Source organism: Vicia villosa, linkage group LG7, assembly GCF_029867415.1.
Source record: "Vicia villosa cultivar HV-30 ecotype Madison, WI linkage group LG7, Vvil1.0, whole genome shotgun sequence".
NCBI lineage: Eukaryota > Viridiplantae > Streptophyta > Magnoliopsida > Fabales > Fabaceae > Vicia > Vicia villosa.
Genome location: NC_081186.1, coordinates 103,388,516 through 103,411,594, shown reverse-complemented (window position 1 = coordinate 103,411,594; position 23,079 = coordinate 103,388,516). Strand labels below are relative to the sequence as shown.

At 32.7% G+C, this 23,079-nt stretch overlaps 2 protein-coding genes across 3 annotated transcripts; one reads left to right on the top strand and one right to left on the bottom strand.

Annotated features, from left to right (window-relative positions):
• The first annotated feature begins 10,367 nt into the window (after window positions 1-10,367).
• Window positions 10,368-13,338, top strand: LOC131616292 (uncharacterized). The gene is made up of 2 exons (XM_058887582.1): window positions 10,368-10,492; window positions 10,835-13,338. The coding sequence occupies exon 2, from the start codon at window positions 10,850-10,852 to the stop codon at window positions 12,701-12,703; it is 1,854 nt and encodes a 617-aa protein (XP_058743565.1). The 5' UTR covers window positions 10,368-10,492; window positions 10,835-10,849; the 3' UTR covers window positions 12,704-13,338.
• A 279-nt stretch (window positions 13,339-13,617) lies between these two features.
• Window positions 13,618-21,820, bottom strand: LOC131616293 (uncharacterized). Of its 2 annotated transcripts, none has more exons than XM_058887583.1 (11): window positions 21,690-21,820; window positions 21,518-21,583; window positions 21,331-21,398; window positions 19,924-19,957; window positions 19,728-19,797; window positions 19,552-19,609; window positions 19,110-19,238; window positions 18,052-18,143; window positions 17,632-17,710; window positions 14,031-14,112; window positions 13,618-13,942 (listed from the first exon to the last, which is right to left on the bottom strand). In XM_058887583.1, the coding sequence occupies exons 1-11, from the start codon at window positions 21,694-21,696 to the stop codon at window positions 13,872-13,874; spliced, it is 756 nt and encodes a 251-aa protein (XP_058743566.1). In that variant the 5' UTR covers window positions 21,697-21,820; the 3' UTR covers window positions 13,618-13,871. The 2 variants fall into 2 exon arrangements, with proteins under 2 accessions (XP_058743566.1, XP_058743567.1); XM_058887584.1 differs by having other exon boundaries at window positions 13,618-13,939.
• Between the last annotated feature and the right edge of the window lie 1,259 nt (window positions 21,821-23,079).

Below are 23,079 nucleotides of genomic sequence, written 5' to 3'. Positions count from 1 at the left end.
TGTATCGCTTTGTAACGGCTAGCGAGTTTGTGGGCCAAGTGAATTGGGCCGATTCGGCCAACCATGGATCTGGGTCTACTCTGCCCCAAAGTCAGCGAAATGGGTCTGCTCGGCCCAGTCCAGAACAGTATGGTTCCTATTGCGTGGTTCCTTGTTATTGGAGACTCTCAATATAATGGGAATTGTGAGGGTATAAGTCCGTGTTTTGTAAAATTATCTTATTATTTTACATGCTATAAAAACTTTGTCGTTGTGAGTGTAGACTCCCAATGTATGGGGGTTGCTTCTGACAAAGTAGACATCCTTGCTATTGAATACATTCAGGGACAGAGACAGAGCTAGAAAATTTGAATAGTGAAGTAATATTATATATATTTATGATTTTTTTAAAATTATTTTCAAATTAAAAAATATAATATGTATTTAAAATAGTTTATTAATATATATATATATATATATATATATATATATATATATATATATATATATATATATATATATATATATATATATATATATATATATATATATATATATATATATATATATATATATATATATATAATTGTACATATATGATTTAAAAATTAAACTAGTAAAAAAAAAAGTAAAATAGAAAAATATGTTATTAATGGTATGTTTAGTCTAAAAGTTAAATGAAAAAAAACAAAAAGAAAATTGGAGATATAATATGACTTTAATGGTTGCATATACGTACCTTACAGTTTTGCTTTATCTTATCCATATATGTTTTGCATTATTACAGTCATACACGGTCGCATATGACCAAATTGAAATACATAGGAGAATAATACATATAAAAAGTTAAGGGGGCACATGCTTACGTTGACAGCGTGGCTCCGTCCCTGGATACATCTTGTATTTGGATGTTGCATATGTTTTTATAAAAATTCGTAATTAAAATAGAATCAGTCATAAGATTTCACATTTAAGGATAGATGATTCAAAAAGAAAAATTAATCGATTTTATAGTTATATTTCCCAATCATCAACTTAGTTTTAGTTCTTACAAATTACCCCAAGTTATCGTTACTCATTCATTGCATTGAACTCACAAGTGCAACTATTTGTTCTCGTACAAGGTTAATATAATCCTTATAAATGTGATAGCTTAATTTGTTACAATATATAAATATAATTTTTGTTAGCACAATTATTATGACTTCTGCTTTTAGTCCAACAACCACAACACGAACTACATGTTCCTCTAAAGGAATTATATGCTCTTTATATTGTGGTGGACGTTATTCATGTGATGGAAGAGACAATTAAGCATTGATGGAACTAGTTGGTGCATGAGAAGTATGAATGAGGTTCAAAGATGGATAATCAATGAGAGTCCATTTCTTAAAAAAAAAACACAACTCTATCTTTTTGGGTCAGCCTATCGGATCGACCAAACAGTCTTTCGGACTGACCCATTTAAAATAAAATTTTAAAATAATTTTAATTAATTTTAGAGAAAAAATATTGTGTTAAGGTATAATTGCATAAGATTATTTCACTTGAAAAAGAAAAGTTAAAGAGGATGAATATATTTTTTAAGATGATATGGTTAAAAAAATACTTATGAGATAAAAAGAAATTTTAATAATTATTAGAGATAATATCCCGTTTCTCTTTATAAATCTTAATGGGGTTCGTATATATAGATGTTGATTTGATAAATATTTTAAATATCACTTAATTAAGTTTATTATTACTCTTTACTTATAGTAGTATTATGTATCTTTTATCCATTACATCATTTTTATAAATTTAAAAATATAATATTGAAATAAAGTACTGACTTGCTCATCAGACCACATAATTTATTAGTAACTGGGTCGGACTCATTTTTAGCTGCCCATGAAATAATCGGACCGACCTATTTCAGCCTCTTTATATGTTTTGGCCTCCCGGATTGAAGCGGAGTAGACTGGACCGACCCATTTGAGAGTTCTAAACAAAAGGATGGTCACATGACACGCCTTCTAAAATCATGTGTATTGGTCGTTAAGAATAGAATCTCTAGTTGAGGTTGGAACAGAAACAAACTTGTGAATAGAAAGAAGGTAAATTCTGGTAGAGAAATCATGTTGGAGCAAACTTTAACACGAAGGTGATGTGTGCCTTGACATAAGTTTGTTTGTTAAAATTAGGGTAAAGGTGGTTTCAAAGTTCATAAGCATGAGAACAACCAACATTGAGCATAAGGATTTCATTGGATAAGGTTAGTTAAAGGCAAAAATGAAACATCTTGAATTTGTGATGGATACATCGAACTTAATCTTTTGATGTCATAAATAGAAGCTTCGCTTAATATCTCTTAAATTTTTTAAAAATACTAATGATGGTAAGAAAAACATTACAACTTCAGCTATTTTTTCCTTAATTAAATAGGACCTTTTATTTGTTATAAATTATATAACACTATAATTTTTTTTTTTAAATTGAAACAAACAGGCTGTATTTGATTTCTTTAACTTTAACTGATTTTAAAACTAGTTAATTTTTCTAACTAGCTTTGATGATGGGATATCATCAAATTTAAATTCTCAACACCCCTACCAATTAGCAGGGTCTATCTTTATATTTAGTTTAAAAAAAAATATAAATCCCAAGTCTATTAAAGGTCCGTTTGTTTATGATTTCTTTTTAAAATAATTTTTATATTGTTATATAATTTTGTGTAAAACATTTATAAAGAAAATTTTCATAAATCTTCAAATGAAAATTTAGTTTGAAAATTATTCTTAAAATGTTATTTTAACTATTTATACTTTTCTTGAAAAAAAAATTTAGATATTAAAATTTCAAAAAATCACTTAATATTAAACCTATTTTAAATAGATTTTCATAAAAGTCATTTTTTAAAATTAATTTTTTGAAATAATTGTGATTTTAATTATGTTTTGATCCACAATAATATATGTTTTATAGGATGTCAAAATTAGTGTTTTAATTTTTAAAAAATCAAATATAAAAATACTTGTAATATTTTGAAAAACAATTTTATAAAATCTATTTTAAAAAATACGTACAAAGAAACAAAATCTATTTTTTAAAAGCCGAAATAAACGGTCCTAAATTCTAGGAGAGTATGATACGCTAAAAAATTAGATAAAAACATGGGAAAGATTCTTGGCTTATTATTAACTGCTACTTTGGCGTGGATGCAGATAAAACAAACTAGTCTAATTTCTCTCACTTTAAATTTTGGCGTGGATGCAGATAAAACAAACTAGTCTAATTTCTCTCACTTTAAATTTAGTTCAATAGTTTATACATTCATTAGTTATTGTGTTCCTATATTTTAGAGCGGATAATTATAACAAAAATGTTCCTCAATACATTGTCACTCCAAGAACAATATTAGCTAAATACTCTTTATCAAAAACAAATCCCACGTGATGGAAACTCCCTCAAACCCAGAAATACACATGTAATTTAACTTGCTCGCATGGATGAGTCAGAACAAAAACAGTAGCTTCTTATCAGAACCAAAACACTGTATTCTTAATGGACTAAGTTTACCATTAACTCGGTGAGTTGATTTTAACTAATTCCTAACCTACTTTAACTAACTTCAATCGCCTCACATTCTCTGTTTAATCCTAACCTCATTATACCCTACTGAAGCTTCTCGTAGAAGCTTCGATTGGTTGAGCTTTACCAAATCAATATCCCTCCATTCCATCACCCTCACGCAAACGGTAACAGAAAAATTCAAATAAAAAAAAGTAGAAGAAGAAAAAGAAGAATAAAAAACAAGAAAGAAAAATTTAGATATCTCAGGTAAAATGTAAGAAAGAAGAATGATACACTCAAACTTTAATAGGAAACAACGAGAATATTAAAACTTTTTCAGTTGTTTAATAATTCAATTAATAGAGTATGGATTTCATTAATTATATGTTGTCGATTGTGTTTGTATTAGCGGGAGCCGCGAGATAACCGTTATTTCACATATAATAATTATAAATATATATATATAAGTTGAAATTAAACAAATAACTCAAAATCCATAAAATACTCATAAAAAATTAATTGAAAGGACTCTCAATTCAATTTTTTTTTTAAAAACCTAAAATTATTCTTAAAATGTTTAAATTTAAAGGGGTAATTTCGATTTTTCAGAGGAGAAAGGGATAGCCGGCAAAAAACTGCTCCACCCCGCTACCTAGAAATTTCTCCTATAGCGGCCGCTATACTACTTTGCACCGCTAAGAGGCCTTCCTCTGCTCCGCTATGTTATAGCGCTGTTATTTACTACTCTGGTTTGAATTAAGAACAAATAGCGAAAAGCCAAGGCATACTCGATTTATCAAGGAGTTATTTAGTGGGAAGTTGTTGGAAGAAATTCATATTCAGAAAAGTTGAATAAAAAAACATGCATTTCTTCATGAAAACGTCAAAACCCTAATTGTTGAGAATGAACATGTGCCTTGGAATAGGGTTTTCTATGGTAATGTTGCGAGGCCAAGAGCAATTATGACACTTTGGCTTGCTTGTCATGGTATGTTATCCATTAAAGATAGACTGCGTTTGATTGGCTTATTGGATAATAGCACTTGTTGTTTTTTTTCTAGGGAGGAGACCATCAACCGTGTGTTTTATGGTTGCACTGAACTGGAAAATATTTGGAGCAAAGTTCTTGAGTGGATCCAAGTGAGCCATGAACCCAAGGAATGAAAAGATAAATTGTAATGGATTATTATGCATACTAAAGGAATAGGATGGAAAGCATTTATCTTAAAGATGGTTGTAACCGAGACAATATATGGGACTTGGAAGTGTCAAAATGATAAATGTTTTGGAAATAGTATAGATAATACAAAGAGAGTGGATAATATTATAGATATGATAGTTTATAGTGGGTGGTATAATGAGAAACTAAGAATACAGATAGCAAGGTTGATGATGTAGTAAGTATTTTATTTGTTTGTATTGTCGGATTGGTGGGCTGGATCCAAGAGATCGCCTTGTATTATTTAGTTTTTTGAACTAATACAAAGTTATTTTTATTCCAAAAATTGAACAGGAAGACTATCATTAAAGGTTTGTTCCTAATCATTGAAAGTCTTTATTATTGTTTTGTTATTGTTAAAACCATGAATTCGTTAAGGTTTCTTATAAATGATTTTATCTTAAACATGTGATATAGATAATTCTCCGTGTCTTCTTATGTAATGAACTTATGTTTATTATTATATATTTTTATTTGAGTTTAATGCTTTTTCCCGTCTAGGCATTTGACATAATTGATTTATATGACAATTGAGACTTTTAGCAGTCAATTGTTCATCTAATTGGTTAAACTATGGGGTTGTAGTGATCATTTGTGTTGCGACGTGAATAGGCTCATCCATTAGTCTAATTGTACGTGTTATTAAATATTTATTATAGTGGAGAATTGCATCGATAGAGCGTATCTCCTTGTTATTGGAAACTCTTAACATAATGGGAATTGTGAGGTTATAAATTCGAAAATTTCTTTAGCCACCTCCCTATGGGGGTCACCCCCAGTGAAAATTCCAAAATACCCCTGCTTCGGAAATGAACTTCCGAAGCGCTTTTTTTTTTTTTTTAAATTTCCATAATTCGGAAGTGCATCTCCGAAAACACCTCATGGGGGGTGTCTTCGAAGATGAACTTCCGAAAACACCTCATGGGGGGTGAATTCGGAAGTTCATTTCCGAATTATGCAGAAACTGTGTTTTTTTTTTTATGTTTTATCTAAAACATTCTCGCATTTTCAACGGCTCTCGCTCCTGTTGAAAAAAAAACAAATAAACGACATATATTAAATAAGCGACATATATTAAGTGCTTGACATACCGAATAATGGAAATTAACTTTATAACTTAAATTCTACAACCATAATTAAGTGCTAAGCACATAAATGTAAAACCAGCAAATTATTTTAACACGTGATTAGATAAACCAGTCTAAAACTGTTGACATCAATTGTGAGGAAAAAAAAAGCATATTCAAACAGAAAAACCAGTAAGCAGCGGCAATAGAGTTAGCCAGAAGAGAAGGCAGAGTTGAGGAACATCTCATCTTCATGCTCAATATGTAGATTCTTGGATTCCATTAGAAAATCAATTTCTTCGCTTTTAAATTTCAGAAAGAAACCGAATGTGATTAGTTCAGCGAGTGCAGGAACATGATCATGATTCTTGCGTAAAACGCCTTCAGATATTGCTTCAGAGAAATTTGAAGCATGTTTCATTTCATCGCCGCGAACACTATCCATCTTCTGGATTATAAACATAGAACTTTGACTTTCCCAGCGCACCCCTTTGTTTGATTTTTTTGTAATGACGTCCCCTGATGATAATGATAAACTATAGCTTACATTGATTGGCTCCTTTGTCTCGCGGAAACTCAAGTTGACAAGACTTTGAACAGCTTCATGTCTCTTACTTTGTTCCATTTTCAGGCTACAACATGCAAGAAAACCAAGAATAAGCTTAACCAACCCCCTTAAGTTGAGAATATTATTTGGATCAACATGCTCGAGTTCAACATCATCATTCACAACAGATGATTCTTCTTTGGATAGTGATTCAGAGATATTTCTAGCACCAACTTTTCTGTAAATATCAGATAGTTTACTCTTGAACAATGGTGTCATGTTATGCTTAGGATACCATACAAAAACTTTCTCGCTCTCAAAAAGCTTCTTCATATGAAGGTTATCTGGAATAAAAACATCTTCCTTATCGGCCAGAAGTATATCATTATTTCCTGATGTCGTAGGTAGTTTCTTTAAACTGTCAGCTCGAGTACCGCTCGCCATCGCTTAACGACGAGGGAGGATTGATGATCACACCTTTTGAGATCAAGAACGACGAAGATTTAGTGGTTATGTGGACAACGTTCGACCGATTTTCTTCGAAAGGCCCGATCGAGTTGGACGCCAAACTTCAAAGATCGGCGGACGACGTTATCAAAATGTTGACTCATCCCCACCTACCCGTGTTCAACAATATGTAACTTTAATTTTCAGTAATATTATCGTTGTAATCTTCACCCGATTAAATAAAGCGAATCGTTGTTGTTTTTCATTTTTCTTCTGTCCAGACATAAATTCGGAGGTTCATTTCCGAAACACCACATTTTCTGAAATTGTAACTTTATTTCGGAGATGCATCTCCGAAATTAATATTTTATATTAAAAAAAACACGTTTTCGGAAGTTCATTTCCGAAAACACCTTTTTTTCAAAAAAAGTACCGTTTCGAAAATGAACTTCCGAAACAAGGGGTAATGTTGTAAATTCACCAGGGGTGGGCAAGAAGGTTAGGAGGTGGGTGAAGAAATTCTCATAAATTCTTGCTTTGTAAAATTGTCTATTTATTTTACGTGCCATAAAAACTTTGTCGTTGTGAGTGGAGACTCCCAATATATGGGAGTTGCTTCTGACATAGCAGGTCTACTTGCGATTGGATGGACTTTGCAAAGGTTGTAATTATGTATTTTATAAAAGTTCGTAATTAAAATAGAATCGTTATAGAATCAGTCGTAAGAATTCTCACATCTAAAGGTAGATGATTCAAAAGAAAAACTTAATCGATTTTATAGTTATATTTTCCAATCATCAGCTTAGTTTTAATTCTTACAAATTACAGCAAACTAATCAATTGTGCTTTGTACAACCCCGTGTTATCGTTGCTCATTCATTGCACTGAATTCACAAGTGCAACTATTTGTTCTTGTACAAGGTTCATATAATCCTTATAAATGCGATGGTACAAGGTTAATATAATCCTTATAAATGTGATGATTTAATTTGTTACAATATAATTTTTGTTGGACAATTACTATGACTTTTGTTTTTAGTCCAATTACCAAACGTGAACTACATGTTCCTCTAAAGGAATTATATGCTCTTTATATTGAAGTGGACGTTATTCATGTGATGGAGGTGAAATTTGAGCATTGATGGAACTAGTTGGTGCATGAGAAGTATGAACGAGGTTCAAAGATGGATAATCAATGAGAGTCCATTTCTTAAACTTGTCCAAACGAAGTTCATATGCAAGGATGAGCAATTATGCTTCATCAAAAAACATAATAATATCAAACATGCTCTCAATAACTGAAATAACAGAAGGATGGTCACATGACAAGCCTTCTAAAATCATGTGTAATGGTTGATAAGAATAGAATCTCTAGTTGAGGTTGGAACATAAACAAACTTGTGAATGCCAAGGTAAATTCTAGTTGAGAAAGCATGTTGGAGCAAAGTTCAACACGAAGGTGATGTGTGCCTTGACGCAAGTTTGTTGGTTAAAATTAGGGTAAAGGTGGTTTCAATGTTCATAAGCATGAGAACAACAACAGGGAGCACAAGGTTTTCATTGGATATGGTTAGTTAAAGGCAAAAATGAAACATCCGACTACATGAATTTGTGATGGATACACCGGACTTCATTTTTTTTATGTCATAAATAGAAATTTGCTTCGCTTAATATCTCTTAAATTTTTTGAAAATGCTAATGATGATAAGAAAAACATCACAACTTCAGCTATTTTTTTCCTCAATTAAATAGGACTCTTTTATTTGTTTTAAAAAATTAATTTTTTCTTTGTTTTTAAAAAAAATATATAACACTATAAATATTATTTTTATAAGGGTGGGTTTAATGCCACATAATAATTTAATATTTCCTTAATTTTTATTTAATTAAAATTAATTTATTTTTTTACCTTTTTTTCAATGTTATATTTTTTTACGTCTTTATATTAATTTTATTATTATTTTAAATTAACCAAAATATTACCATTTGGGCCTAAACCCATTTTTAATAAGTTTTCTTTTCAATTGGCCCATTTGGTGTCAGCCATTTTCATTTCAATTCAATCCATAACATGTGTGTTTGGTATCTAAATAGTGTTATTGTCTTTACACCAATGGATGTGGGACTTCTACACTTCCAAAACCATCTTCTCTTCTAAAGAGTGTTATTCATTTTCAATGGATCATGACTGAATTCATAACATTATCAACATTTTTTTATGCTAAATTACCACCACAAAGAATCATGAAACAAACTAAAAGCATTACAATGTACACAAAAATCCATTGCCCTAGTACCACCATAAATACTCAACTGCACCTCTTGCAAAAGTTCGTACATACTCTACAGCAACCTTGCATAAGTGGGGTTTCTAGAGTGTGCAAATCAATCTCACTATTAACTCAGTCGTGGTTCACGATTGAGTTAATAGTGAGATTACATTAGAAAACTTGTGTGGATTATAGTATCTTACAGAAATTTCTAACTTAACTTTAAGACCTTCATCGGTTGTTACTTTCTTTGTCAATGAGATTGCAAGCCATGTTTATGACACGCTGTGGGATGAGTTTGGGGCATCTAAACTCAACTACTATGCTTTTGAACACTTCCATATCTTGCAACTTATATTTTCCACCAACTATTCATCATCTTCAATTTACTACACTACCTGCAGTTTGAATCTACTGTTCATAATCTTCACCTATTGTTCATCATCATGATCACTTTACTGTTACCACAAGACAATCATAATGCATCATAGGAAATGTTAACAATTCCATGTTATCACCTCACATGTGTTTAACAACCATACATGTGTTGGGAAGTTGTTGTTGAAGTGAGAGCTGCAACGGGCTTTGCAGCTGGAAGAGTCTCACGTCGTTTGTCATGAAAAAGATTGTAGTATTTATATATCAATCTCAATAATAAGCTAATGAATTGAAAATTGAATGAATAAATAGGCTTGAATCAAATAAATTGGACTTAGGTCTAAATTCAAATTTTGATAATTTAAAATAATAATTCATAAAAAATATTAATGAAAATTAAAATAATAATTCTTCAATAAATATTAACTATAAAAATATAATATAATATATAATTAACAAGATTAAATAAATAAATAAAAATTTAAAAAACCACATGGAACATGACAAAGTTTAAAATAACTAAAAAAATATTTAAAAAAAGTCACGTGGGACATCACCTATAAAGATTGGTCAACGCAACATGACAAATGGGATCTGCAAATGTAATACTTGTGTTACGAGGAGAATGGGTTTATTTTTCTAACTAGCTTTGATGATGGGAGACTCTTCCAGCTGCAAAGCCCGTTGCAGCTCTCACTTCAACAAATTTAAATTCTAAACACCCCTACCAACAGTGGCGGAACATAGTAGAGACTAGGGGGTGCCACGGCCACCCCAAGTTTTTTTTTTAATTTTTTTCATAATATGAAAATACTAAACTACTCCTATTTAAAATAAATAATAACAACTTTGCCATCAAATCCTTTTACTCTTTAGTTACCAACAACCCTAATATTTCTCTAACAATCAAAATATTCTCCTTTTCAAAAAAATTTACGGTGAACTCATTCAACCACCACCTACCTTTTTTCATTCCAGCATTTTCTCCAATAGTAGCTCTTCTTCATCTAACAACTTGCTACCACTTGATTGAGTAAGATTAATTTATTTGTTTGTTATGTTTTTGAAAAAAATAAATTTATCCTCTAGGTTAGGTTTGTCTTATGATTGTGATAAATTCATATTGATTTGATTTGTTTTATTACTAATTATTTGGTTTGTCTTACTAAGTTGTGTAATATTGTATTGTAAATTTAGAATTTGAATTGTGATTTTGTTGTGTTATGATTTTGACTTGGGATTGATTTGGGATTGATTCTCACAAAGATTTTGTTGGATTATGATTTTGAATTGGAATTTAATTTGGGATTGATTCTCACTAAGATTGATTTTGGATTTTGTTGTGTTGTGTTAATTTATTTAATTGATTATGCAGCACACAAAAGTGATAATGAAGAGTAGAAAAATTGATTCTTTTTTCAAAAGGGAAGAAAGAGATGAAGAGGATTTCACACCTATCCCCGAACCTCAAAGAGTTCTTGAGAATCCAAGAATTGAAGAAAGCGTTAATAGAGTTTGTTCGGATGACATTGAGAGTTCTTTAGAACGCGATCCTGGAAAACGTCCTTCAATGTGGGAATATAATGTAAATCAAAAAGATGAAATACGAAGAGCTTATTTAAAATGGGGTCCATATCAAATGAATTTAGAGCAATATCCATTATCTGGTAAAGAAGATCATCAAAGACGCTTTCAACACGCTTGGTTTAGCCTTTTTCCTTCATGGTTAGAATATTCACCTTCAGAAGATGCTGCTTATTGCTTACCATGCTATCTTTTTAGCAAAAGACCAAGTGGGCGTCCTGGTTCCGATGTCTTCATTTCTACATGTTTTAGAGGTTGGAAGAAAGTTAGAAATGGAAAGAATTGTGCATTTCTTAAACACATAGGGAAAGATCCTTGTTCACCACATGACAATGCTATGAAAGCTTGTCAAGACTTGTTGAATCAAGATGGTCACATTAGGAATATTGTTCAAGCTCAAAGTTCAATTGATATAATGAAGAATCGCATACGTCTCAAGACTTCAATTGACACTATTCGTTGGTTAACTTTTCAAGCGTGTGTTTTTAGAGGTCATGATGAAAGTACAACATCATTAAACCAAGGTAATTTTCTTGAATTGATAAAACTCTTAGCATGTTATAATGATGAAGTTGCAAAAGTTGTGTTGGAAAATGCTCCATCTAATAGCAAGTATACTTCACATCTAATTCAAAAAGAGATCTTGCACATTCTTTCAGGTAGGGTGAAAAAGTATATCCGTGAAGAAATTGGTGATTCCAAATTTTGTATAATAGTAGATGAAGCGCGTGATGAATCTAAAAAAGAGCAAATGTCTCTTGTTTTGAGATTTGTTGATAAAGATGGTTTTATACAAGAGAGATTTTTTGGCCTTGCACATGTTAATGACACTACATCTTTAACTCTTAAGCAAAAAGTTTGTGATATACTTTCTCTGCATAATCTTGATGTCTCTAACATTCGTGGTCAAGGGTATGATGGTGCTAGCAATATGAGAGGAGAGTGGAACGGTTTACAAGCACTCTTTATGAAGGATTGTCCTTATGCATATTATGTTCATTGTTTTGCTCATCGGTTACAACTTGCTTTGGTTACTGCATCAAGAGAAGTTAAACCAATTCATCAATTCGTTGAGAAGTTGACTTTAATTGTCAATGTTGTTTGTTCTTCTACAAAGCGCCATGACGAGTTACAAACTTCCCAATTAGATGAAATTGAACATTTATTAGAGATTGGTGAGATTGTAACGGGTAAAGGTGAAAATCAAATTGGTACTTTGAAGCGAGCAGGGGATACTCGTTGGGGATCACATTTCTCTTCTATTTTTAGCTTGATAAATATGTATGAAGCAACTTGTTATGTTTCAAGAAAATTTGCAAAGGAAGGATTAAGTTATGCTTCACGTGGAGATGCAGATAGTGCTTACAATTATTTGAAGTCATTTGATTTCATATTCATATTGCATTTGATGAAAGAAATTATGGGGATCACAAATGTTCTTTGTCAAGCTTTACAACAACAATCTCAGGATGTAGTTAATGCTATGCATTTGGTTTGTTCAACAAAAACTCTTATTCAAGAATTAAGAGAAATTGGTTGGAATGAATTGTTTGCTACTGTGAAGTCTTTCTGTGAAAAACATGATATTGAGATTTCTGATCTTAATGGTGTGCATCAACAACAAGATTTGGTTGTTCTCGTCTTGAAGAAAATCAGGTAACCATTGAGCATTATTTTAGAGTTGAAATATTTTTCACTACCATTGACAAACAATTGCAAGAGTTGAATAACAGATTTAGTGAGCAAGCGATTGATTTGTTAACTTTAAGTTGCGCTTTGGCTCCAACAGATAATTACAAGGCTTTTAATCTTGATACCATTTGCACTCTAGTTGAAAAATATTATCCTATGGACTTCAATGAGCAAGAGAAGACTAATTTGAAATTTCAACTTCGGCATTTTATTATTGACGCTCGTCAAGCATCAAGTTTGAATAATTTGTCAACTATTCAAGAATTATGTTCATCTTTGATTGCAACTGAAAAGAAGGAAATTTATTATTTGATTGATAGACTGCTCCGCCTTATCATGACTCTCCCTGTATCTACCGCAACTACATAAAGATCTTTTTCGGCAATGAAAATTATCAAGACAAGGTTGAGAAACAAAATAAAAGCTGATTTTCTAGGAGATAGCATGACGGTTATCATTGAAAGAGAAATTGCTGCAAGTATTGACTCTGAGACTATCATTGATGATTTCAAGCTACTCAAAATTCGTAGAGCATTTTTATGTAATTCTTTAACTATTTCATGTTTAACTTTGTGTTTATTACAATTTAGATATTTTATATACATTATGGTATGAATATTTTATTTTATATACATTATAATATAAATATTTTATTTATAATTCATAGTTTAATTTGGTGGCCACCTCAAACTTTTTAGCCTAGTTCCGCCACTGCCTACCAATTAGCAGAGTCTATCTTTATATTTAGTTTTAAAAAAAAAAAAAAAAAAACAACAAATCATAAGTCTATTAAGTCCTAGGAGAGCTTCAAGATAAAAACATGGGAAGATTCTTGACTTATTATTACCTGCTACTTTGGCAGGGATGCACGATAAAACAAACTAGTTTAATTTCTCTCACTTTAAATTTAGTTCAATAGTTTGTACATCCATTTCAATAGTTTGTACATCCATTAGTTATTGTGTTCCTATGTTTTATAGCCAATAACTACAACAAAAATGTTCGTCAATACATTGTCACTCCAAGAACATCGGCTAAATACTCTTTCCTTAATGATAACAAAAACAAATCCCCACGTGATGGAAACTCCCTCAAAGCCAGAAAACCACGTCTTAGAAAAAAACTACACATGTAATTTAGCTCGCTTGCATGGATGAGTCAGACTTTTCAGCTAGATAATGCTCAAGCATATCCTCTTCATCATCTGCTAAAAACAGAAACATTTATTTTATTATTATGCATAAACTTTTGAGACAACAATATAGTTGAGGATAGAGACAGAGAACATAAGAGACCTTCAAAATCCTCGTCATCGTCAAAGTCAATATCTTCTTCATCCTCCTCATCCAATTCCTCGGTGACAACAGCAGCACCTTTCTGTGAACAAACAAAAATCATCTTTATTATCTATACAAAACAATAATAAAACCTTTTACACATTAGGTTAACTAGTATCATGACTAATATTAGGAAAGAGTATTAAAACTTTCAAGCTTTCGTAGGAAAGGACGAGAATATAAAAACTTTTTCAGTTGTTTTATAATTAAATAAATTAATAGTATGGGTTTCATTAATTATGTTGTCGATTGTGTTTGTATCAGCGGAACAATGTATAGCGGCTGGATGACCGCTATTTCACATATAATAATTATAAACATATATTTACGTTGAAATTAAACAAATAATTCAAAACCCATAAAATACTCATAAATCAAATAATGGAAAAGAGTCTCAATTCATTTTTTTTATTGAAAAACCCAAAATTATCCTTAAACTGTTTAAATATAACAGGGTAATTTTGATTTTTCAGAGGAGAAAGGGATAGCGGGCCAGAAACAGCTCCACTCCGCTATCTAGTAATTTCCCCTATAGCGGCCGCTATAACGCTTTGCACCGCTAAGGCCTAAGAGGCCTGCCTCCGCTCTGCTACGTTATAGCGCCGCTACTTACTACTCTGGTTTGTATTAAGAACAAATAGGGAAAGGCCAAGGCATAGTCGGTTTATTAAGGAGTTATTTAGTGGGGAGAGAACTAAGCTTTCTAACTTTGGTAGAGTCTTTGTATTTCCAATTCCTGCGTAATATTTCAATTTTAAACCAATGTGTATGTATTCTCTGAATGGGAGCAACTCTAGAGAGATTTCTCAAGAAAAGTCTCTTGTAAGAACCAGTTTCTATCATCCAGTATCTCAGCATCGATTTTGGAATTGTGGTACATCATGCTGGAAATGGAGTTTTTATGAAGAATCATAGTGGGTACCATGCATTGAGGAACATTCCCAAATGAGGGAAACATCATAGGAAGAGAAACTGACAAAGTTAAAGTTACTCTGAGGTCGTGTTCCCTAATGGTAGCACTGGTATAATTGAAGTCATTAACAAGTTAATTGGCACACGTTCTTGCTTGCATTTATTTGGCATTTTAAGCTGGAATATTGGGACGTCTTTCCTATACCATATGAAGAAGAGCAGCCAACCGAAACAGAGTTGCAGAGGACTCAAGATTCATGTGATCTACAACATGGGACTGATGAAGGAAAACAAGTTCCAATTGAGACCTTAGAAGAGAAGGATAGTGAAGGAAAAGGAAAATAAAAGGTCCGTTGAAGAACCGAAAATATACAAAAGAAGGGGGGATGAAGATCATAAGAGAAATTTCAGAGTGTATATACTGAACTGCAATTGAATTCCAGAGTCCATTCTCCGCCATCGTTCTAGGCTCTTGTCTCTGGAGCACTGACAACTGTTGTGAAGGTACGAGGTAATTTGGTGGACACAAGGCCTACTACTATCATTATTTGCTTTTGGACAAAAATACCATTCAAAACAGAGTAAGTGATCCAGTCAAAGTTCTCATGTTCACACCTTGCTCTGTCACTCTAATTCTAACTAAGGGACCCCGGTGAACAATAATGCAATCCTTCACCCTAATGATAAGGTTAAACTATTGGGGAGAGGAGGGTATTGTTAGACCTCTCATTAAGAGACACTATAATATGTGGAGCCGAGAAATGAATATTAAAAATATCTATGGTCAGTTGGTTGCAGTTGTGTGAAAGGGTCAGGCATAGCAATTATCTACAAGTTATTGAGTGGTTATTGGGTGGGAGAGTTCAATCTCTCGAAAATGAAAACCTGGAACGATATGTGTTCTATGCCAGATCTCATTAACTTTACTGTATCTATTGTATATTGTGTATGTGTGCGCGCGCAACATTCTGGTTGTAAACTGATTTCCAGAATTATTATCAGTAAAGCATGTATTAATTAATTAATATATGTTTGGTACCAGTTTCTACTAACTAGTATACTACAATACCCGAAAAATTGATGGTTTTGACAAGGATAATGGAACCACACATCGAGGCTTCAGAGCATGGTTTTGAAGAGTTGCTTGTTATCAGACAGATGCTGGATTAGAATATGGAAGAACATGTGGAGGGCTTGACTATGCGAAGACGTTTACAAACCTTGGCTGAAAAGGTGGAATTCCTGTGAGCATAAATCCAAATGACAACATAGAGGAAGGGCAGTGTGGCACTGGGCACAAAATTTGATTTCATAAACAATGAAGAAATATGGAGGAAATTGAAAATTCCATAATTTGAAGCCACTTGGGAATCGGTTTTGCAGCTAATTATGGAGCAACTTCTTTCATTTCACTCTGAGGACAAGGTGATTCTTTTGTGGGGGTAGGGGGGAGTATTGTCAGATCTTCAGATTAATGTGTGTTTGTTTCCGCGTCAAGAATGACTGAAAACGCGCGTCTACCAAAAGCTAGGAATCCCAGCTTCTGTATTTTCACGGCAGAAAGCATTCTAGACGTACGTTTACCATTCCAAAAGTGAATCCAAACAGCTTCTTAGTAATCTCTTCCTTCTGTCGCTATAATTAATTATAAGTAAAATAAATTATTTTTAAGGTGATTAAAATATTCGGTTAAATGCCATTAATTTTCTATATTTCAAATTTACTAAATTATCCTTTTATGATATTTTGAGGTGAAAATCCACTCAACTACATGCACTAAATGTTTTTGAATTAAATCAAGGGTATATTAAAAATAATAGCATTAAATAGAACTAAATGAAGGGAATATTAGAAATAATAGTGTTTTTTTTTACACTAGAAATAGTGAGCAAGATTTGAAAAAGAAAATTCTTATAACAGTGACCAGAGGTAGTAAATATTATTTGGCAGTTATGTATGAGGCATTAGTTATATTATAATGCAATTATTGAACAAATAGGAAAAGTCAGAAGGAAATTATTTTGGGAATGGACATTGATTAGAAGAGGCAAAGCTCTCTAACTCTTGGAAGGGAGATACCAAGCTCTCGAACATCTTAGTGGGCAAATGTTGTTACTATTTTCCGCAGTCTCTATTCTGCTTCTGTCAAAATTGTGAGCGTTTGTGTGTCTGTAATTTGTATTACAACTTCCTCTGTTTTGAGAATCATTCTCCAGAGGTTAAAATAATAAACTGTGTTTGTCCCTCAATTTTCTGAATCAAAGATACCAGTTTCAATTTTGTCGGGAAAAAGAGATACCAGTTTCTATCAACATGAAGTTTAAGAAATAGGAAAAACTAATCTTGAATGTGGTTAGTTAATTTATTAAGTGTTTTAAGTGAGACAGGTCCTAACGAATGCAAAAGCTAGGACGCATTTTGACAAGTGAACCAATGGTTTAATTTTGATATTTTTTAGCTCGCAGATGACATGTCATTCCTAATAATTATCTCAATTGTTAATGTCTCATTTTGGAGGCACCGCGGAGATTTTTTTACAACTATAAATTAATTCAATGTTTAACGTATATTTTAGTCACAGGTAGCAAACTGTATGCTTTAAATTTGTAGCATATAAATTAAATTTGTAGTAAGGACAGGAAAGTACCATCCTTCCGGTTTCAAACCACTGTCTACCACTAAGTTTCTTTTCCTTCGGAGTAGCAAGCACGGACTCTGGCATTAGCCTGCAATCATGACAAATTGGTTTGTTATCAGAGGGAAAATTGTTACTGCAGGCTATCAACCTTTAATCACTTCATTTGTTAAAAACATGAACTTGGGTTGGAGATTGTAGTAATCCTTTTAAATATCACTGATTGTTCTACTATTTGCTGAGAATGCAACTTAGAAATTTACAAACTCCCACCCATTTTCTTTTCAATTCTCCCTGACATGTGTAAGCCCTTAAAATCCCTATCCCTACTGATAATCAGGTGTCACAAATGCTTGGTATTTAAGAATTTGTGGAAATAAAGAGATTTAGATAGCGTGCCATACAAGAAGAGCAACTATAAGGGGGGCTTACTTGGCTCGTTCAAGTGCTAGTTCAGCTTCAAACCTTTCCCTCCATGCCAAAAATGTTTCAACAGTAACTGGTTCTCCATGGGGTATCACTATCTAAAAATGTTGAAGATAAAAAATTTGTTAGCCAGCTTTTTCAATGTAACTTTTCAGACTTAAATGTGAAAAATCATTAGAAAAAAAAATATTATAGAAGAAAACATATCTTCATTTTAAATTTACTCCAGGTAAGATTAATAAAAGGCATAAAAAATTACTATTACGATTACCACCAATATCCCGAACTATAGAATTATACTTTGAAACATACAAGTAGACATGTAAAAATGATGCTCGTATATCATGTCCAATAAAATGGATAAATTTTGAATGCACCACACACACACCACCCCAGCTTCAGAGGATTACACCCATTTGAGGTGCAATCCAACCCCCGAAAACCCCTAACCACACCTTACATATATTATCCGATTATTAACTTTCTGTTAAAGGTAACAATCAGTGTAGTCTTTGAAAACAAAGTTGGATCGAACACGGGTATGCAAATATCTGAGCAAAAAAGATTACTTCCATTGACCAAAGCATAAAACCTAGACACGCCAAGGTGCAGCTATCATAAAGATGACGTAACATTCAGTATCAGTAATCTTGCTAGCATTACTCAGTACTCGCTAACCAATAAACTTTGGATATGAAGTTTAATAAGGGGATAACATTGCAGCTCCTCCTCCTAAGACTTTAACTAGTCTAGGCATATCAGCTTAAGTATCCTGCCACATCAATCAACCTTAATCCTTCTAATGTGTATGAATATGAAGTTTCCCGAGTTTTTTTATACTCTTTAGTCATAAATATGGCTATACATAATGAATATGGCTATACATAATGAATACTATCTTATTCCAACAGTTTTATCATGTTCACTTGTCCATGCTTTACTGCTACCTAAGAAATGCTCAGAATTCTTAAAACAAAAACAATTGCTTTATACTTGAAATTCGAAGGCATTTAAATACCAAAAAGAATATAAAAAATATCATTATATATAGTAGATATTCTTACATCTTCTTTGGCTGCCTCCTCTGCTTCAGCAATCGCACCATCTGGGTCCTCGCCAAACCGCTCAGCCAACCACTCTTTAGCTGAGGAAACGAGTGTGTAGATCATAGCCATGCCAAGATTTTCGGATGCCTGTGGGACACAAGCTTCGCGTCAAAATTTCCATAGCCTCACCAGTATGCACAACAAATCTTGAGTTCCATACCCAATTACTCGTCAGCCATTGTGCAACATGAAAATGCATATGCATAACAAGTGGAAACTTAATATTCAGAATACCCATTACAAAGTCTTTCAATTTGGATGACAATCAATGCAAGTTACTATATTCATAATGGCCTTAAGAAGTTTTTTAATTTGGACTACAACCAGAACAAGTATAGAACAAAGACCAGTTCAGCTCAAGCAATATGCAGAAAAACTGCATACGGTTAAAGACCACCACCTCTTGTTGAAGTTTTTCTTTCAAAATCTTTAAATCTTCAGACGGTATTCCTTGCAAACTGTTTTGTATAGGGAAATATAAAAGCGTCAGTATACAATAAATGAAACAAAAATGTATGCACTACACTTGCGTAAGTTGGATAACAAACAATAACGTAAGAGTATATAAATACTGACCTGCTCACGTTTAAAAGTGGAGGTTCGTCAGGATACTTTTCTGTGTGAGCGAAGATCAAAGCCAGTTGAGCTGAAACAAAGAATATCAACCATGTCCTTTGTATATTAAACATCAGAAGACTTTGGTAAATATAAAGGTTCAACAAAATTGAAAGACGAGATGGAAAAGAAAACAATATATCAAAGAGGAAGAAACCTGGATTAGTAATTGACCCATCCTCCTCTTCCTCCTGTACAATTTCATAACACAGACAAATATAAGGGTCACTTTTTTGCAAATCCAAGTGAGGAGAAAGATGTCTCAGCTGCCTTAGCACATTACATCAGTCAAAGAAAAGGCAAAAGTAATGGAAATGAAACCAACTTCTATATCCACTACCGTTGAACTCTAGTAAAATGTGTACAACAAGTTACTTTTAACCGGACGAAGACAAAAATATAACTCCGAATGATTTCAGTCAAATTCAACCACTACATACAACCGAAAAATGATCTATTCTTATTTTCATTTTTGAATAAAGAAGACAGAGGTAAATTATGCACAAGTAATCAAAACATATTAATAACAACGAGATAACCCAAACACTGACTGATTTCATAGTATATAAGCTACAAAAGACCAACAGTTGAGATTATCCTTGATATAAAGCCAGTTTGGAAAAATATTACAAGAATCGTGACATTACACATTAGTCAAAATTAGGTCATGCATCTCAACTTTTTTAAAAGCTGTACCATTCAATTCAACTTCTCCGTAAACATCTACATCTTTATAAGCACCTTTTTCATAAGTGAAAAAGTATAACTTAATTTAACTTAGAAGCTCCCACTAGGTAAAAAAAAAAGACAATTCAAACTCTACCATAGACTTCAACAAAAATAACATAATTTTTTCTTTGGATAGGAGGGGTCAGCTACATGACTAAATCTTAATCATATCAAAGGATGCCATTGTATTCTTCCATAAATCTATTCCTCGAATTCGACCACGGAAAAAATATAAACATAACAGCTAGCAATTTTTCAATTTGTAAGTATTAAAAAAGTGAGAACATTAAGTAGTCAATCCCAGAGAGCAGCGAGGAGCGGCAGACCCCAAAAGTGGGATAGTGGGAGTGGGATGACCACTCTATTTGATCATTTTTTGGACAAATTACATATAATAATTACAAACATATATTAATTTAATGTAAAACCAAACAAATAACTCAACTCATAAAATATCCATAAATCAAAGTGCACATGACTTTTGAAGTGCATAAACATCTATGAAAGAAGGTTAAAACCAATTATCCTTAAAACCTTGTAAATTTAAGGGATAATTTTGGTTTTTTTAGAGAGGAAAAGGATTGCGGGCCAGAAACCGCTCCGGACTGGGAACCACTCTGCTCCACTATTTATCCTATAGCGGATTAGCGGCTGCTATAGTGTTCTACACCGCTAAGGCTCTGTCCTTTGGGGATGGGCTCCGCTCCGCTTCGCTATAGTGGGATAGCACCGCTGTTGACTACTATATGATCTTTAAAAATGTACATTTTACAAGAACTAAAAACCTATTTAACTCAAAATGAAACTACATAAAGAGAAGGAAGTGACATTTTACCTGAGCAGTGACCTTAATCTGGAAGCACCTATTGGAAGTGCTTAACCCACTTTCACCAGAGTGTATTTCTATCAAACAGAAACAAAAATCAAGCCATCTATCTAAATTTCAAAACCAAATTCCGAATAAAAATAGCTTTTTTATTCAGATAAAACACATAAAAATACAGAAATTGGCATAAGAAAACCTTTGAATTCATCCATAAGTATAGCTTCTAGTGCTTCAATCTCCATTTCCTGTTCCTGCACATAGTCTGTGTGTGATGATAAAATCAAATAAGGGGTTAGTTAAACGGCGTCGTTTTAATGGAATTGGATGAAAAGAAGATAGAACGAAAAGCATATAGTAGAGTGGAATACCTGTCATGGTGAGTTGGTTGGATTGAGGAAAATGGGTGTGAAGTGAAGAAGAAGACCTAATTCACTGAAACACGCTCCCTTCCCAATTCTCTCTATTTTCTTTCATCCATGGACAAATCACGCTTTAATTTTATTTTTAATTTTACTTTTATTTTAAAAATAAATAATAATAATAATAATAATAATAATAATAATAATAATAATAATAATAATAATAATAATAATAATAATAATAATAATAATAATATAATTAGTTTTATAAATTTTATAAATTAAAAATATTATTTTAGAACTCAAGACTTCTGGTTAAACTCGAAGAGACTCTATCATTTCATCCAAATTTTTTTGAGTGTATAATGTATTTATTAATAATCGATAATACATCCCTGAAAACAATTTGGTTGGTACCATGAATCAATACATTGATGAAACAAAGATTCTAGAGTTAATCGTCGGTAGAATCCTCAAGGAATAAGCGAAATTCACAAATTTTTAGGGTGGTCTCCTAAATACCTTTCATATGAGAGCATGACACCAATTAATAATAGAATTGGTTTTTGATGAAAAATTGAGAAATGAGGTAGTACTTGTATATATGTAGAGGGTCCACAAGAGATGTTATAGGAAGTTAACTAAAGGGCAATGACTAGAGCCGTCAAAATGGGCCGAAGCCCATGGGCCGGCCCGCGGGGCCCGAAAAATATTAGGGCTTGGGCCTAATTTTTTGAGCCCATTTTGTTTCGGGCCTTTTTGAGCCAGGCCCGAAAAATCCAGGCCCGAAAAAGCCCAGCCCTAAATGGGCCAGCCCGTATGGGCTCCGGGTAGCCAATGGGCCCGATAAATAGTAAAATTTAATATTTAATTAATAAAATTTAATATTTAATACTAATTAAAAAATTCAAATTTTTGTATTTCTTTAAAATATATTTTATAATAGTAAAATATAAAAACAAATTTTAATATTTTTTAAAAAATTAAGCTTAGTATAATATTTTTTTAAAATTAAAGAGAATATTTAATATATTTTTTGGAAATGGGCTTTTTGGGCCCAGCCCGAAAAAGCCCGAGGCCCGAACAGGGCTGGGCCTGGGTAGTAAAAACGGAGCCCATATAAAAATGGGCTTTTTGGGCCCGGCCCAAAAAAGCCCGAGGCCCGCTAGGGCCGGCCCGTTTAGGGCCGGGTAGCCCGTTTTGACAGCTCTAGCAATGACGCAACATATTGCTCGTGTTGGTTTCCTAACCTCCTATTTGTCGGAATGAGCGCATGTTTGTTAGAACAAATGTCAATCATTTGGTTATAATGCTTATTTTCCATATCACTCGTCATTCTGAGAAAGTGTGGGGTGACGTGTCCATATTCATAAAGGTATGAGAGAGAGAGAGAGAGAGA

What these genes read in the sequence shown, in the direction of transcription:
- LOC131616292 (XM_058887582.1), top strand. Translation starts at nt 10,850, where the DNA reads ATGAAGAGTAGAAAAATTGATTCTTTTTTCAAAAGGGAAGAAAGAGAT.
- LOC131616293 (XM_058887583.1), bottom strand. An exon ending in AAGAAAAACTTCAACAAGAG is followed by an intron (nt 19,239 to 19,551) that starts GTGGTGGTCTTT and finishes TGTGTCCCACAG; the next exon opens with GCATCCGAAAATCTTGGCAT. An exon ending in CGATGACGAGGATTTTGAAG is followed by an intron (nt 13,943 to 14,030) that starts GTCTCTTATGTT and finishes TTCTGTTTTTAG; the next exon opens with CAGATGATGAAGAGGATATG.